The sequence below is a fragment of the Nomascus leucogenys genome, chromosome 1a (genome assembly GCF_006542625.1).
Source record: "Nomascus leucogenys isolate Asia chromosome 1a, Asia_NLE_v1, whole genome shotgun sequence".
Lineage (NCBI taxonomy): Eukaryota > Metazoa > Chordata > Mammalia > Primates > Hylobatidae > Nomascus > Nomascus leucogenys.
Genome location: NC_044381.1, coordinates 98,442,502 through 98,461,162, shown reverse-complemented (window position 1 = coordinate 98,461,162; position 18,661 = coordinate 98,442,502). Strand labels below are relative to the sequence as shown.

Sequence of the window (18,661 nt, the reverse complement as noted above, 5' to 3'; positions counted from 1 at the left end):
TTAGCCCGCCTGTCCGCCTGCTCCCTCTCAGCGGCGCAATCTCAGGAATTCTTAACCCTACTCTGGGCAGGTATCGGGATGGCTGAGAAACACCCTGCATGCCGCCACTTTGGCTCAGGGTCCTCAGCCCAAAGTGAGAAAAGTTTTACAAAGAAGCGTGACAACCTCTCGCACTAAGCCAGAGTACCGCCACCTCCATCAACCGAGTGCCAAAATTAACCGACTTACAGATGTGACGGGGCGCAGCGGCCACCGTAAGGCGTAAGGGGCGCCAAACGCGGGTTCCAGTCCCGCCCAGCCCAACCCCGCCCCGCCCCGCCCCGCGGCCTGCGTGCGTCAGAGATCACGTGCCGCGTCTCCCGTCCCTACAGGCAATCGGGCGCTTCCCTCTTCCGGAAGTCGCGCCGGTGCGCGCCGGACTCCTCCCACCAGCGGCGACGTCAAACTCAGCTCCTACCACTTCTCTGTCTCCGCCGACCGGCGCAGGGAGGGCTGCCTTTTCCTCACCGTATGCCTTCAGGCTTCCGGGCCGCTGAACTTTACGAGCGAGGGCAGTGCAGTTACTCAGTGTGCCGGCCTCGGACGCACGTGAGTAGAGTTTGAGAGGACAGAGGCTGGCTCCCGGCAGGCCACGCCCGCAGAGGCCTTTCCCCCTCTCCACAACTTGTGCTCTACTTGGTTCCGCCGAGACCCACGACGGTTCCGCCCCCTTCTTCCTTGTCATTGATGTTGTTGTTCTTGTCAGTGCCGCAGCCCCGACCGCCGGGAGCTCGAACCCGAGCCGGGGCCGCCCGGGTAGCGCGGTGGCGGCGGCTGCGGCTGCAGCAGCTGCGACGGCTGCGGGGGCTGCTCCGGGTACTGCGGGGGCGGCCGGGAGCCGGCAGCCGGCGGCGGGGCCGGATGGCTCTGTGCGGGCAGGCGGCGGGCGCTGCGTCGCTGCCCAGCGAGCTGATCGTGCACATCTTCTCTTTTCTGCCGGCGCCCGATCGGCTGCGGGCCTCGGCCTCCTGCTCGCACTGGCGTGAGTGCCTCTTCTATCCGGCCCTTTGGCCCCAGCTCCGCATCTGCCTCCGCGTCTCGCCCGCGGAGCAGCCTCGGCTGGAATTCCTCATGCGCAAGTGCGGCTGGTTCGTGCGAGAGCTGCGTGTTGAATTCGCCGCCGAGAACTACCTGAGCGGCGGTGGCCCAGGCGACGGAGGTGGCGCGGACACCGGGACTGGAGGGGAGGAAGTCGAGGCCCTGCAGCTCTCAGCTCGTTGGCTGGAAGTGCTGCGCACCTACTTGGAGCTGGTGCTTTGCGTGCTGGTCAGCATCCGGAACAACAGGTAGGCTTGCCGCGAGCCCCGCCCCGCCCGGTAACGGGGGGTCGCTCCTTCCCCGCACTCACACACAGATTCTGTGCGTAATACGCGCCCGGCCAACTTCAGCGTTGCCTTCCTCAGTGACGGAGAGTGTTGGTTCTAACCCGGCGGTTTCCTTGAGCGGAAAGGCATAACGGGACTCATCATGATACTTTATAAACAGTGGCGGACGGGGTGTTTAACAGACACCACTTCTGGCGCCTTCCAGGCACTCATTCATCCTCTCGGTGGCCGTGGGATGGAGCTGACAGGCGCTGTCATTTTTCGTTTTATAGATGGGAGAGTTAAGACTGGGAGGGTGAGACCTGTGGGTGAGCCTTGGAAGTAACAAAACATACACATAGCACGATTTGCAGACTCTGAATCTGTTAGAAATAGTTCATGGTGAGGGAAGGAGTAGGTACTCATAGGACGCTGCCTAAAAGAAATTTTGTAACAGCCATTTTCTTACCAGAAATAGTTTGGGCTAACTGAACAAGGCCCGAAGAGAAGGAGGAGTGTTTGTTAAAGGGATTGGGGAAGAAGTTGATCTTCAGGGTTGAAAGTCCCTCCCCATACACCACCACACTCAACTTGTCCCTAGTAGGTCACCTAAAAGTAACAGTCGGGCGGAGGAGGGGGGCGGGCAGCGAGGGAGTTGGCCAGGGTCTGCAAAGGGTAAGCACATAACTGTTCTGGTTTTGCATCAGGACTTCACTGTAATTCTGGAACCTTATATTCTGACCCAGTATCGCTCCCAATCATTTTTCTCCATCGCCACCTCCAAAACCCTATTAATTTAGATCTTCTGTATATGGATATTCTAAAGAACCTTACAGTAAGACTCTTCTTAGAAGAAAGTTTAGAAGTTCCCAAAAGGAGCACCTTACATAGTAAAAATACTTCAGCAGTTTCACATTCACTGTGTTATTTGAGCCTCTCAGTGACACTGTGAGGCAGGGCAATGATTAATATCCCTGTTTTATAGAAAGGAGCCTGACCCTTCATAGGATCAAGTGATTTGCACATTTTTGTACGGCGTTGTTTTTCTCCAAAGGCATGTCCTTTCGCGGTAGATAATACTGAACATTATGTTGAACAAGGTTGAGAGCAGTCCCTGGTTTAATGCTAGGACATATATATAGATATAAGGTTTTATATCTGTATCTATCTATCTATATATATATATATATGCGCCATTAATCTGTGTCTTAATCCAGAAGTCAAGAGATAAGTATATAGCTCCAAGTTGTAGCTGGGATATGGCTCCATTATTCCAGTTGCCTGTGTGTTTCCCCAGCTTTTCGCAAGACATTCCATTTCCTTACTTTTGTTTTATCTGGCAGGAGAGGCCATTGAAGCTAAAAACAGGTCTTGATTAGGTTAGAGACTTTCTCAGAGTTGAATGTATGGCTAGAGGACCAACTGACCCAAAAGTTTCAGTCAGTGAGCACTTACTAATGAGACCAAGGTTGAGGGTGAATTCAATGAGTGAGTACCAATTAGATTTTTCTGTACCGAGATCAAATTGCACTTTTATGCAACCATCCAAACACTGTATGTGCCTTTGACCCAAGTAAGAACAAGACTTGAGAAGTGTCTAGTTCCTTTTAAGTATTGTAATAACTGGTTGGTTGGATGGGTGGATAACATACAGGCAAAACGGAGATATTTCACATCTTTGCTTTTTAGCTTAATTCTCCTGTCCTTGTCTTCCTTACTCCTACAATTTTTATTAGCATCCCAATCTGCTTCTCTATAAGGCCACCCATGCCTGCGCTTCTGGGTCAGCTATCACTTCTATGCAAAAACATCACACCCATCATCCCTAATTTTAAAGTTTGCTTGTCATCTACTATTACCGTGGTGTTGTATGTCATGCTGCTTTGGTAGCATATTCATTCTATATGTCTCAAATTAAAGTGTTGTGTAATTGCATGTTGTTTGTACTAATGATACATCAAAGGGTTTTTGGAAATAATCTCATCTGTATTATTGAAAGCGTTTTGAGATACTCTGTGATATTGGAAAAGTTAATATGAATATTAAATCCGTAAGTAAGACTAGTTTCCTTTAAATTTTAACAAATCTGAAAATGTTTTAAACCACGTTGTTTATCAGTGACTGGTAAAGCCTATTATTTCTTTCTGTAATCACTTAAACTATAGACTTGGGACATTTGACATTGCTCTTTACATTTCCGAGTTAAATTTACAATGGTTTTGCTTTATGATTTCTGCCATTCTATAAGTAGAAAAGAGGGGGTGTGAATCATACCAGATCATAAGCATTCTGCTTCCAGGCTTTGTGCTTAATTCCTTTATACAGTTCATACAATTCAGACTGTTATTTTGTTTTGTTCCAGTTATTTTCATGTCCCTCAGGAAAATAACTAAAAGTATAAACTTGAATTGTGGGAACTTTTCAAGGGTGCTGATCTTCAAAGAGGACAACTGGCATTTTGTTTTGCTTGGTTCCCGGGTTATATATGTACATGTATTCTCATAGTGATTATAGTTGCCATACCTGTGTCTTAGGTTTTAGGAACAACTAATAAGGATAAAGAAGGTGCGTAAGTGCCTCTCTGAGGGTAACACAGTCCTTCACGTTTCAGAAATTCCTTCTCTACAGGGCACTAGGATACCTGTCTTCTTCATAAATAGTAAGAACAGAAAGGCAGTAAGTACTCATTCAACTGTATTTTAGGTCACATAGGCTGAATTTCTTCTGCAGTCGTTCTATAAGAAATTGTACCTAGAAGTGCAAAACAGCAAATAGATATAAATGCATTTTTAGCATTTAGTCCAGTTGTCAAGTTGAGTACTGCCTATTGAAATGCTGTATTTCAGACTCCTTAGGAAAAATGAGAGTCCATGCTAAGATTTATGATAATAGGTAATAGACTCAGTCACTAAAAATACCTGAACAGTAGCCATAGGCACATCGTCTTCATCTGGTTTATGCTTTTATGGGCTGTATAAATGTTTTACATAAGCTTTTCTTGGGTGAAATGCTGTTAGGGGCAGTACTTTTTTGTTGTTGTTAAGAATTCATATTGTTGGCCGGGGTGGTGACTCACACCTGTAATGGCAGCACTTTCTGGGAGGCCGAGGCGGGTGGATCACTTGAGGTCAGGAGTTCGAGACCAGCCTGGTCAATATGGCAAAACCCCATCTCTTTTAAAAATACAAAAATTAGCCGGGTGTGGCAGTGCATGCCTGTAATCCCAGCTACTCGGGAGGCTGAGGCAGTAGAATCGCTTGAACTCAGGAGGCAGAGGTTGCAATGAGTAGAGATCGTGCTACTGCACTCCATCCTGGGTGACAGAGCCAGACTCCGTCTCAAAAAAATAAAAAAAAAAAAGAATGCATATTGTAACAGACCAGAGAAATTTTGTATAAGATTGATTTTCTTTTTAAGATTCTGTGTACAGCTCTAACTGCTTGTATGTAGATTGACCATTTCATGACCCTGTCTGCTTATATGCCCTGTAAGTAAAAAAGGATCTATTAATAATACTTAGAGTTAGGTCTTGTTGATTTGGCAGGCACAGTGAAGGAGAATCTTACCTTTGTATTGTTTCCTACCAAGAAACAATGATAAAAATATTTAAAAATATTTTGAGACAGAGTCTTGCCCTGTGACTCAGGATGAGCAATCATGATCATAGCTCACTGCAGCCTCAAATTCCTGGGCTCAAATGATCCTCCCACCCCAGCCTCCCTAGTAGCTAGAACTACAGGCATGCACCACCATGCCTGGCTGATATATATTTTTTTAATTTTGCATAAAGACAGGATCTCACTGTGTTGCCCAGGCTGGTCTCTAATTCCTGGCCTCATATGATTCTCCCACTTCTGCCTCCCAAGGTGCTGGGAGTACAGGTGTGATCCCCTGCACCCTGCCTAAAAATGCATTTTAAAATGGGTTAAAAATTCCCTGGACATTTCAGATTACTACCTAAGATGGTAGAAAATGCCTTGAAGGTATTATCTCCAACAGTTTTTAGCCTTACTTTCCTTGAAATATTTCTCCTGTGGTAGTATAATAAATATGTATAACAATGTTTCATCTCTGAGAGCTTTCTTTGTTATCATTATTTACTTTAAAAAGCCCATTTACAGAATAAATATATTAAAATATACTGGGCCTGTGACCAATCTGCCCTGTTCAAGAATTAGTTTCCTGTGGCACTGCATTCCCAACAGACTCCTTACCTAAAAACTAACGAAGAGGTTCCTTAAGGATAGCCTCAAAATTATTGAGAAGGAAGGCTAAAGAAACTAACCTCCTGGCAGGCTGCTATGAGAGGTTTTAGGACTTTTTATTCCACAGCTGTATGGGCAACTGATAGATGGAATAGAGTGTAAAACTCAAGGAAAAAAAAGATAAAATTTTTTGACTGTGTTAAATGAGGGTGTTAAGCAGCTTTTGAGTGGAGTGATTAAATATCTCTATTTTAATTTGTTAGTTCTGAGGCAGCCTTGGGAGAGTTCACCAAACTTGACCAATTTATTTAGGAGCTAAAATGATAGTTATAGAAAATCTAGGGTTTTTTCCTCCAATTATTGAGAGCGTACTATGTGCCAAGCAGGGAAGACATGCTTCCTGTTCTCACGGAGTCATTCTAGAGGAGGAAAACAGACAGAAACAAGTAGACAAAAGAAAGAAAGATTATTTCAGATTGTGAAAATAAAATCTGAAAACAGAAGGATGTAATAGTCACTAGGTGGCAACATTAGGTAAAGTGTCAGGGAAAACCTCTTTTGAGAAGGATATTTGAGCTGCAGCATGAATGACAAGCGTTGCCCATCTGAAGACCTGAGCAAATAGCATTCCACACACAAGAAACAGTAAGCGCTCAGGTCTTGAGCCAGACAAAATGTTGGTCTGTTCGAGCAGTAGAAAAGAAAGTGTGACAGGGCTGTGGCAAGTGAGGATGAAACTGATGCCATGATGAGTTCCGAGAAGTAGAAGAAGGAAGAATTGGGTAGGATTATTTAATGAAGTTCGGAATATATTCCAAGGATAGAAGTCACTGAAAAAACTTTTAAGGACAATAATAATGTGATATCATTTGCATTTTAAGGCAATCACCCTGGCCATTTTATGAGCGACTCAGGGACCAAGAGAGAAAGTAGGGAGACAAGTTGGGAAGCTTTTATTGTAATGTAAGCAAGAGATGATGGTTGCTTGAACTATGATGGAGGCAGGAGAGATGAAAAAAAGTGGATGGATTTTGGAAGTATAGCCCAGAGTACTCACCAGTTGGAGGTGGGTAGTAAGAGAAAAGGAAAAAACAATATTTTTTCATCATTTCTTTCTCGCTCAATTTTCTTGTCCTTATTACTGTTAAAATTATCTTTTAATAGCATGTTAAAAAAATAAAAAATAAATAAAAAATAAAAAATAAATAGCATGTTAAATAACAACCGTAAGTGTTCGTTTTATTTAAATACACCTTTTGTGTGTAACCTTTGGGATTTGGGGATGGTAGTTATTCTTAGATTAGGGGATGGTAATTCTTAGATGGAATTGTAAGTTCTGGGAAATAACTTCTGGTTAACGGGTCCTAATAAAGCTGATAAGGAATACTGTTGTAGGCCGGTTATTTATTTCTGGGTTCTAATGTTGTACTATCAAATATGGCAGCCAATAGCTACAGATAGCTATTTAAATTTTAAATAAATAAAATTAAAGATCCCATTAGTTCCACTAGCCACATTTCAAGCGCTCAGTAGTCACATGTGGCTAGTGATTACTATATTGTACAACATAGAATAGAACACTTCCATCCATAGAAGAAAACTGTACTGGACAACACATCTCTAAACTATTTGTGTTCATTTGATTTGGCTATGACCGTTCATTAGCATTGGTGAGGAAAGGAAATAATGTTACTAAAAGAGTATAATGTGGATGTTAAAACATGATACTGAAAGTGGACTAAGAAGAATAGAACCAGCCTGAGAGAATTTCATGCAATGATGGTGGATTATTTTAGCTTTTATTAATTTAAAAAAGGAAAAAAGGTATATGTCATGATCTCTCTTATGGAATTGGAAAAGATTTTAATGTTTTTAAGAGCATCTTTTTAAAGAACCATATTCCTTTATGTTTCCATAGCTAATTCTTGTTAGCTGTAATAACTCTAAGGTGGCTGCATTTTGCCTTTTTCTGTTGTTCCTGTGTATTAAATCAAAGAAATAATTTTGGATCCTCTGGAATGAAAAGAAACTTGCCAAAGTTTGCTACCATAGATGAAGTTCCCCAATTCTGACCCACAGAAGAGAGAACAAGGTCATCAGGCCTGAAATCTCAAGCACTGAGTCACAGTTGTGCTAAACAGTCCCAACAGGAGTCTGAGAAGAATCATAAGACAATAAAAAATTGTGATGGTTGTTTAATTCATAAGGAAATTCTTGTGCAGTATAGAAAACAAGATATCTCATTTCAGTGGAATTTTAATAAACATTTTTTTTGACACGGAGTCTCACTCTGTCACCAGGCTGGAGTGCAGTGGCATGATCTCGGCTCACTGCCACCTCTGACTCCCAGGTGGAAGCGATTCTCCTGCCTTAGCCTCCCAAGTAGCTGGGATTACAGGCATGCGCCACCACGCCCAGCTAATTTTTGTATTTTTAGTAGACTGGGTTTCACCATATTGGCCAGGATGGTCTCGATCTCCCGACCTCATGATCCACCTGCCTTGGCCCCCCAAAGTGCTGGGATTACAGACCTGAGTCACCACGCCCAGCCTTAACATACATACCTAAGTTGTATGTTTCTATTTTCTGTTTCCACAGCTAATTAGACTTAGCCTATATTAACTCTAATAAAAGGTAGCTGCATTTTGCGGTTTTCCACTGGTTCTATTTACTACGTCAAAGAAATAACTGAGAATGGGATTTTTAGTTTTCTGGGAAAATATGTTGTTTCAGAGGGATTCCTAATGTATAATGTAACTGAAAACTGGTCTGCCCCCTAAATTTGTGGTGTGTGAGATGTAGCTAAATAGACTTTAATTTTTTTTATAAACTAAGGTAAATATACTATTCAACAAATATTTTTGAATGCCAGGCCCTGTTTTAGTATTTGGAGATATAGCAATAATCAAAAGGCCCTGCCATCATAGAGCTTTTTCTTATGGAAAAGAAGACAGAAAATACATTAAGTGAAATTATAGTATCTCAGTTGGTAGTATATGCTACGAAGAAATATAAAGCAGTGAAGGGAGATGGGAATGGTGGACTTAGGAGTGTTGCTATTTAAAATAGGGAAGTTAAGGAGGGTCTCAACTGCTGAAGTGGTATTTGAAGGTAGGGAGGGAGCAAGCCAGGTGTCTGTTTGGGGCAAGTGATTCCAGACAGAAGTAGCAGTAAGTGGAGTAGCTCTGTAGTGCAAGTACGACTGGCATGTTTTAGAGACAGCATGGAGAAAACCATTATCCTAAGCTAAAACAGAAACAGAAAACCAAATACCGCATGTTCTCACTTACAAGTGGGAGCTAAACATTGAGTACACAGAGTTATAAAAATAGAAACAATAGACACTGGGGAATACAAGAGTGGAGAGGGAGGCAGCAGGGTAAGAGCTGGATACTGTGCTCACTACCTGGGTGATGGATTCATTATTACCTCAGACGTCAGCATTACACAATATACCTTTGTAACAAACCTGTACATGTACCCGCCGATTCTAAAATAAAAGTTATTTTAATTTTTTAAAAAGAAAGAGAACATTACCAGAGACCTAGAAGTTCCCTTTGTGCCCCCTACCAGTTACCACTCCTTTTCCTCAAAGGTAACCATTATCCTGACTTCCAACAGTGTGGGTAAGTTTTACCTCTTTTTGGACTTCATATAAGCAAGATTATACAGTATGTTATCTTTAGAATCTGACCTCTTTTGCTCAATGTTGTAAATCTGAGACCTCACCATAATAGTTGTTCATTAATTTTTATTGATGAATAGACTGTAATGTATCTATTCTATTGCTGATGGACATTTGAATTTTTTCCAGTTTTTGTATTTAATGATCATTTCTATCTACATACATATTTGTGCCCTTCTTTTTAGTACATTAATGTAGGCATTGATATTGGGCTTATACCTAGGAATGAAATTTCTGGATCATACCGTATACATATGCTCAGTTTTAGTAGAAATAACCAAAAAGCTTTTCAAAATGGGTTGTCCATTTGATACTCTCATCAGTAATATATATGAGTTCCGGTTTTTCCACAGTGTTACTAACGTGTTAGCAAGTGTCAGTGTTTTTAATTCAAGTATATTATATTTTTTAATTTGTATTTCTCCAGTAACTTTCTGTATGTCCTAAATGAGTCCTTTGATAGTTGTAGTTATTACCAAATTCTCCCTTTCATTGTATTAAGCTTTTTTTATTTTTTTTTTTTTGGAGATGGAGTCTGTCACCCAGGCTGGAGTGCAGTGGTATGGTCTCGGCTCACTGCAACCTCCGCTTCCCAGGTTCAAGCAATTCTCCTGCTTCAGCCTCCCGAGTAGCTGGGACTACAGGCATGTGCCGCCACACCCAGCTAATATTTGTATTTTTAGTAGAGATGGGGTTTCACTATGTTGACCAGACTGGTCTCGAACTCCTGACCTTGTGGTCCACCTGCCTTGGCTTCCCAAAGTGCCAGGATTACAGGTGTGAGCCACCATGCCCGGCCTTAAGCATTTTTTAATATTCAGAAGTTCTTAATTTTAAAAAATTCCAATTTATCATTTTGTTTCTTTATGGGTAGAGATTTTTGTGTTCTACTGAAACAAAAACTTTGTTACAAAAAAGCCTGCAAAGTCAAAAAGATATTCTCTTATGTCACCATTTAGAAGCTTTATTGTTTTACACTCTACCTAGTAATAAATTCTTATGAAGGGTGAAAAAAGAAAAAGACACAGCATGGAAAGCAATGAAATGTCGAAGTCAGCCAGGTAAGGAAGAAGGTGATATGGAAATCTGTAGGCATTTGTGAGGCTCTTGTAAGGACTTTGACTTTTACTCTTAGATGGGGTGTCATCAGAGAGTTTTGAGCAAAGACAGTGATATGATCTGACATTTCAAAAGGATCAGTCTGGCTACTGTGTTGGGAATAGCTTGTAGTAGGGCAAGGGTGGAAGCAATGAGCAGAGTTAGGAGATTGTTGCAGTAATCCAGGCAAGAAGTAATGGTGGCTTAGACCAGGGCGTGAGCAACAGAAGTGATGAGTAGTATGATTCTGTTTATTTTGGTTTTTGTTTTATTATTTTATTGGAGATGGAGTCTAGCTCTGTCGCCCAGGCTGGAACACAGTGGCACAATATTGGCTCACTTCAACCTCCGCCTCCCAGCTTCAAGCCAATTCTCCTGCCTCAGTCTCCCCAGTAGCTGAGACTACAGGCACGCACCACCAGGCCTGACTAATTTTTGTGTTTTTAGTAAAGACGGGGTTTCACCATGTTGCCCAGGGTAGTCTCGAACTCCTGAGCTCAGGCAATCTGCCTGCCTCAGCCTCGCAAAGTGCTGGGATTACAGGCGTCAGCCACTGTGCCTGGTCTGTATTTATTTTTATTTGGAGGTTTTCTAGAAGTGGAATAAAGTACAAAGAGTTAGATATGATGTTCTAACATTACAATGCCCTTCTAATTGCTATTCTCTAAATACATCAAATATTTTTCCCCTTTTTGGTTATTCTTACTCGTGCGTGTGTTTGTGTGTGTGTGTGTGTGTGTATGATTTGTACTCAAAAAAATAGCTAGGATTTGGATACAGTTTATTATCTGAAAACATAACTAACTTTGGTGTTTAACTCGTTTACCACCAAGCACTTGTACAGCAGTGTTCTGTTCATATCGTGTTATATAAATTTGGGTTAGTCTGTTTAATTGCCCCCAGAAACTTCCTGGTCTTCCTTACTATGGTAACCTGAAATTTTCATTTTTCTTCTTTTTTCTCTTTCACTTTTCTGCTTCGTATAAACTCATTACTCCCTGAAATTTGCCTAGGTCTAACCTTCATATGAGGTATGGACTCATATGAAGTCCGTATGTGGTAGGACTGAGCAGAAAGGAAGAAGCCAGTGGTACTCCCTATGCTGATTTTTCCCTCCCCTTGCATCCAAATCAATGGTCTAATCACCTGTGGTGCTAGACCAAGGTAAATATGTCTTTCCATACAGATGCTCATCACATATACTCCTTAAGTTGAACAAAAAAAGGGAAGAAATAAGGGCCAGAGTTGGGCTACCTTTTAATCTGGTCTGTTATTCAGCTGTTGCTGGTAACTTCAAAAATGAATCCTACTTTTCAAAACCTCAAAAGGACAATTTTTGTTCAAGGAAAAGAAGAAACATAGTCACGTGAGGCAAGAGTCTTTGATCTTAACGCCACCTTCTCAAGCCAACCACCTTCATACCGATGTCCTATTGGAATCCACACATAGACCACAGGAGTCACCACCAGGGTCACAGGGCTTGGTAATGCCCATTCATAGTGCCATGCTTCCGAGGGCGGAGTGGATGTTTTCTTGACATCCCCTAAAATCCTAAACTAGCTTTCCTATATTAACAGCAGTATTCAGCAACTCTAGGAGTTAGGCTTCTTTATTATTTCTATTTTACAGATGGTGAAACTGAAGCATAGAGTAATTAAGTGAAATTATTAGGGTTACACAATTAGAGAAGTGACTGCCTTGTTTTCTAATTTTACTTGTGAAATTTTTAACACACGCAAAAACTAGACACATGAACCCCCATTAATACCATCACCCAGATTCAGTAATTTGAAGATTTTACCACATTTGCTTGCTTTTTTTTTTTTTTTGTCACGGAGTTTCACTCTGTCCCCCAGGCTGGAGTGCAGTGGCACAATCTCAGCTCACTGCAAGCTCTGCCTCCTGGGTTCACGCCATTCTCCTGCCTCAGCCTCCCGAGTGGCTGGGACTACAGGCGCCCGCCAGCACGCCCGGCTAATTTTTTGTATTTTTAGTAGAGAGGGGGTTTCACCGTGTTAGCCAGGTTGTTCTCGATCTCCTGACCTCATGGTCCGCCCGCCTCGGCCTCCCCAAGTGCTGAGATTACAGGTGTGAGCCACCAGCGCCCAGCCGCTTTCTTGTTCACTGAAGTATTTTAAAGCAATTCCCAGATATCGTTGCCATTTTACCTTACTAAAGTATGCAGGTCTGAAAATTATGGACATTTCTATGTATAACCACAATATCATCAATAACAGAGTTATCAGTAATTCCTTGGTATCATCTGATTTTTAAAACCAAGTTTATTTTTAAAACCTTTATTTCTACTCCAAGAATCTAATAAGCCCACAGATATTTAGAACTTAACCACCATAACTTTTCATGTCATTGGCACACAATATATATATTTTAGTAATTAAATAAGCAAAAAGTAGGAGAGCAGTCTGTAGGCTGTTTCTAAGTTGTAAGTGCTTAAGGATGTGCTTTAGCTCTAGATCTGGAACTCATTACTTTTAAAAATACTGTTAAAGAAGGACAAAATTAAGTAGAAGAAATTCATTCTCTTTTGATGATAGTATATGGCCTTTTGCATGCTTTAGAAAGATTATCAAGCACTGTTTATGACTTGGTGATATTTCACAACACATTTTAGGATTTACATAGGGACTAGTAAATAGGTTATATCCTATCAATATTACCATAGGAATCAAAGTACATTAATTTGAAGAATTAAGATGAAACAAACTTTCTAGCCAACTGTAATATTTTTCCAGTATTTTTTGTTACATGTCTTTTAAGCGAGTGTTATTTGTGGACATTCTGCAGGCAATAACCCTGTTGATTTCTTTAATTCACTTGATATTCAACAATAAATAAATGAGTGAGTAAATAAACTCAGGTTACTGAGTTCACCTTAGTTAAAAGGATTATGTAGCACAATTCCCTTATTTATTACTGGTATAGTCTCCTGGCCTCAAAATGAGATATCTATTTATTACCACAGCCCAGTAGGTTCTGTTGCAGTATTGCTGCCTAGATGTTCTTTTCAGTCTCTTTACTATATGAAACAATAATGAGCCACCTGGAGGCTATATGCAGTTTCCTTGGCTTTAGCATGTGGTCTATAATCTAATTTCAACACCATATATTTGAAAGCTGCCCTTGAGTTGTCATTTTTTTTTGTTTTTCTAACTTTTAAACTTAATTATTGTTTTCCATATCACTTAATATAGTTTCATTTTGAATTGAAAAATAAGTACCTAAAAGCGTTTTTTGCAAATGTTCATCCTATACTGCGCTAAAATACGTGAGTTATAATTTTTCCTATCACTTGTGTAAAACCATTATATTCAAACACCTGGTTTAATTATAAGAAACATCACTTAGTGGAAGTTAAAACCTCGATTCTTTCCTCGCTGTACTTTAGTGTTGTAGTCTGAAACAGGTCACTTCAGTTTCTTCATCTACAACAGGAGAGGAATGAATTCGATAATCCCACAAATCTTTTGGCTTTAAAAGTATATCTCTAATTACATATGTAGGGAAAGTTTGTGCATGTATTGTGTACCATACTGTAAAGGGATTATTACCATTTCGTTGCTGCAATTAGAATTTTTGTTCAGTTTCCTTTGAATGGCATATTTCTAACATTGCTAGAACATTTTAAATTATTGTATAGCTGGAACTATTCCAGAGAGTATCTTTACATTAACTTGTTAAGTTTTACTGTGATGCAGTTTTTTTTGTTTTGTTTTGTTTTGTTTTGTTTTTTTGAGACGGAGTCTCGCTCTGTCACCCAGGCAGGAGTGCAGTGGCACGATCTCAGCTCACTGCAACCTCCACCTCCCAGGTTGACATCATTCTCCTGCCTCAGCCTCCCGAGTAGCTGGGACTACAGGCACCCGCCACCACGCCCGGCTAATTTTTTGTATTTTTAGTAGAGACGGGGTTTCACTTTGTTAGCCAGGATGGTCTCGATCTCCTGATCCCATGATCCACCTGCCTCGGCCTCCCAAAGTGTTGGGATTACAGGCGTGAGCCACTGCGCCGTCACAGTTTGTTAATTTGTTAAATGATTTTGAAGTAAATTAAGTTCTTATGAACTTAAAGGCTATATAAAGCAAATTTGACATGTTTTTCTGAATTCTTAAGTAATATATGCTTGTAATAATAGAAAATTTGAGGCCGGGCATGGTGGCTCACACCTGTAATCCCAGCACTTTGGGAGGCTGAGGTGGGCAGATCACGAGGTCAGGAGATGGAGACCATCCTGGCTAACACGGTGAAACCCCGTCTCTACTAAAAACACAAAAAATTAGCCGGACGTGGTGGCGGGCACCTGTAGTCCCAGCTACTCGGGAGGCTGAGGCAGGAGGATGAACCCGGGAGGCAGAGCTTGCAGTGGGCCGAGATCACGCCACTGCACTCCAGCCTGGGTGACAGAGCGAGACTCCGTCTCAAAAAAATAATAATAATAGAAAATTTGAAAATTACAAATGAAAAAGTCCACCAGATATGATCACTGGGTACAGTGTGATGCATCCTTCTACAAAATTGGGATAACAGTCTGTGTATGGTTTTATACCTTTTTCCATTGATTATATCATGTATTTTTTCACATACTCAAAAATCCTGTCATGAGGGCAAGATGACAGAGTAGGAAGTCCTAGCCTTTGCTCTCGCATAGAAACATCAAGATAACAATACTTGGGCCAGGTGTGGTGGCTCACGCCTGTAATCCCAGCACTTAGGGAGGCCGAGGCGGGTGGATTATGAGGTCAGGAGTTCAAGACCAGCCTGGCCAACATGGTGAAACCCCATCTCTACTAAAAGTACAAAAATTAGCCGTGCATGGTGGTGCATGCCTGTAATCCCAGCTACTTGGGAGGCTGAGGCAGGAGAATTGCTTGAACCCGGGAGGTGGAGGTTGCAGTGAGCCAAGATCGTGCCACTGCACTCCAGCCTGGGCAACAGAGCAAGACTCTGTTTCAAAATAAATAAATAACAATACTTGTACTAAAATACCTTTATAAGAAATGCAGAATCCAGTTAATAAGTTGTAGCACCCCAGCCACATACATAACTGAGAATCCATGATAGGTAAGGGGAGCAAATTCACTTTGCCCACATCAGCTTCTCCCCCAAACTAGCTTAGTTCAGAGCAAAGAGGACCACCCGTGACTTCTCCCACATTGGGAAAGGAAAGAATGGAGCTTGCACTTGGCCATCTGGCCTCCTGGCATTTCGGTGCACCCCTGCCAATTTCTGTCTCACTTCATATCCAGTGCTGAAAAACTGATAGAGCCCAGATGCCTAGAACAACTGAGAACAAAAGAAGGGTGAGTGGCCTCCTACAGATGGCACTGTTCTACAAGATTGGGAAAAGGCTCAGAACAGAGGCTTTCCCTTTAGGAGGGAAATGAAGTGAGCCTCGTCTCTATACTTTCAGTGTGGTACCCAAAGAGCTGGTTTCCGTCTCAATTCATGCTGCGTACTAAAGGACTGGTGGAGCCTGGATGCCTCTGACAGCTAGGAATAAAGGGAAATGGGTGGGTACCCCCTACAGCAAACAGTACTCTGTGAGACTGGAAAAAGTACTGTTTCTTCAAAGGCACAGACAACAATGCAGCCATACAAGCAACATGGAAAATCAAGAAAACATGACACAATCTAAGGAAGAAAATAATTCTTTAGTAACCAATTAAAAAAAAAGTGGATGTATTAATGACTTACAAATAATTTAAATTAATCGTCTTAAAGAAGGTCACTGAGTTACATGAAAACACTGGTAGAAAACTAAATGAAATCAGGAAAAGAATATATGAGCAAAGTAAGGATATTAACAAACAGAAACAATAAAAAAGAAACAAATACTGGTGTTGAACAATACAGTAACTGAACCTAAAAATTGACTACAGGAGTTCAATAAGCAGTTGATGATTGATCAAGCAGAAGAAAGAATCAGTGAACTTGAAAACAGGTCATTTGAAGTAATCAAGTTAGCAGAGCAAAATAAAAAGAATGAAAAGGAGTGAAGCTGTGGAACTCAATCAAGCAAAGATAAGGAATGGACATCCCAGAAGTAGAAAAGGAGCAGAAAGCTGTTTCAAGAAATAATGAGTGGAAATTTCCCAAATCTGGTGAGGGAAATGGATATTCAGATTCATGAAGGTCAAAGAATACCAAACAGGATGAACCCAAAGTGGTCTAAACCAACACATATTATAATCAAATTGTCAGAAATCAAAGACAAAAGGTAAGTGAGATAAGTGCTGAAAGAAAAGAAAAAAAAAAAAAAACTGTCAACCAAGAATAGTGTACTCAGCAAAGCTATCCCTCAGAAATGGAGAGAAAGATTTTACCAGGTAAACAAAAGCTAAAGGAGTTTAATCATTACTAGAACTGCCTTACAAGAAATGATAATGGGAGTTGTTCAACATGAAACAAAGGAACAATAACACAAAGCACATGACAGTAAAAAACTCACTAGTGAATATATAAACAAATAGAGAATAATGTTGTATTGTACTACTGGTTAATAAATCACTGTAACTGTGGTATAAATGTTAAAAGCCAACAGTATTAGGCTGGACACCATGGCTCACACCTGTAATTCCAGCACTTTGGGAGGCCAAGGCAGGTGGATCACCTGAGGTCAGGAGTTCAAGACCAGTGTGGCCAACATGGTGAAACCTTGTCTCTACTAAAAATACAAAAACTAGTTGGGCATGGTAGGGGGTACCTGTAAACCGAGCTACTTGGGAGGCTGTGGCAGGAGAATCACTTGAACATGGGAGGTGGAGGTTGCAGTCAGCCGAGATCACGCCAGTGCACTCTAGCCTGGGTGACAGAGCAAGACTGTGTCTCAAAAAAAGAAAAAGCCAACAGCATGAAGAATAACTCCAATAATTAATTGGTGGATATGTACATAAATTAGAACATCAGTAGCAAAGTATGCAGGAGCAAATGTGTACAGTTTTTGCATACAATTATATTGTTATCTTAAAATGCACTATTATATATATGAGATCATTTATGTAAGCCACATGGTAATCATAAAGCAAAAACACACAGGCATACCTTGTTTTATTATGCTTCATTTTATTGCACTTCACAGATACTGTGTTTTTTTGTACAAATTAAGGTTGTGGCAACCCTGCATCAAGCAACTATATTGGCACCATTTGTGCAATATCATGTGCTCACATTGTGTTTCTTGTTATATCTTTGTTGTTCTTGTTGTTGTCATCGTCATTTTCTAGAAACAGTGTCTTGCTCTGACACCCAGGGTGGAGTGCAGTGGCATGATCATGGCTAATGGCAGCCTCAGCTCATGGGCTAAAGAGATCCTCACCTTGGCTTCCCAGAGTGCTTGGATTACAGGTGTAAGCCACCACACTGAGCCCACTCTTGTTATAGCTGATGTGATCTGTTATCAGTAATCTTTGATGTTACTATTGTAATCATTTTGGCGCCCCATGAACCACACCTATAGAAAATAACTAATTTAATTATAAATTGTGTGTGTGTTCTGACTACTGACCAGCCCTTCCCCCATGTCGTGCCCTCACACTGAGCTGCCCAAATCCGTAAGAGAAAATAATATTGAAATTAAGCCAATTACAGTTGCCTACACCTGTAATCCCAACAGCAGGAAGATCACTTGAGTGCAGGAGTTTAAGACCAGCCTGTGGAACATAGACCCCAGCCCTACAAAATATTTTAAAAATTAGCTGGGCATAGTGGTGTGCACCTGTGTTCCCATCTACTTGGGAGGCTGAGGTGGGAGGATCACTTGAACCCGGGAAATCAGGGCTACAGTGAGCTGTGATTGCACCACTGCACTGCAGCCTGGGCAACAGAGCAAGACCCTGTCTCAGAAACGAAAGAAAGAAAAAATTAGGCCTATTAATAACTCTACAGTGACCTCTAATTGCTAAGCGAAAGGAAGACTCCCACGTTTCTCACTCCACGTCAAAAGCTAGAAATGATTAAGCTTCATAAGGAAGGCACTTCAAGAGCCCAGACAGACCAAAAACTAGGCCTGTTGTACCAAACAGGCAAGTTGTGAATGCAAAGGAAAAGTTTTTGAATGAAAGTGTAAGTGCTACTCCATCTATCACATGAGTGATAAGAAAGGGAAATGGCCTTATTGCTGGTAAAGTTTTGGTGGTCTGGGTAGAAGATGAAACTAGTCACAACATTCCCTTAATCCAGTGTCTAATCCAGCGGAAGGGTCTAATGCTCTTCAAGTCTATGAAGGCGGAGAGAGGTGAGGAAGCTGCAGGAGAAAAAGCTTGAAGCTAGTAGAGGTTGGTTCATGAGGTTTAAAGAAAAAAGCCACCTCCATG

The 18,661-nt window shown here is 41.4% G+C and overlaps 1 protein-coding gene across 2 annotated transcripts in view; it reads left to right on the top strand.

Annotated features, from left to right (window-relative positions):
* Window positions 1-394: 394 nt before the first annotated feature.
* Window positions 395-18,661, top strand: part of FBXO33 (F-box protein 33) — a 35,052-nt gene continuing 16,785 nt past the window's right edge. For both annotated transcript variants that reach the window (XM_030813814.1, XM_003263738.4), the window contains exon 1: window positions 395-1,325. In XM_030813814.1, the coding sequence (XP_030669674.1) occupies window positions 727-1,325 (599 nt within the window). In that variant the 5' untranslated portion in view covers window positions 395-726. The remainder of the gene's footprint in view (window positions 1,326-18,661) is intronic.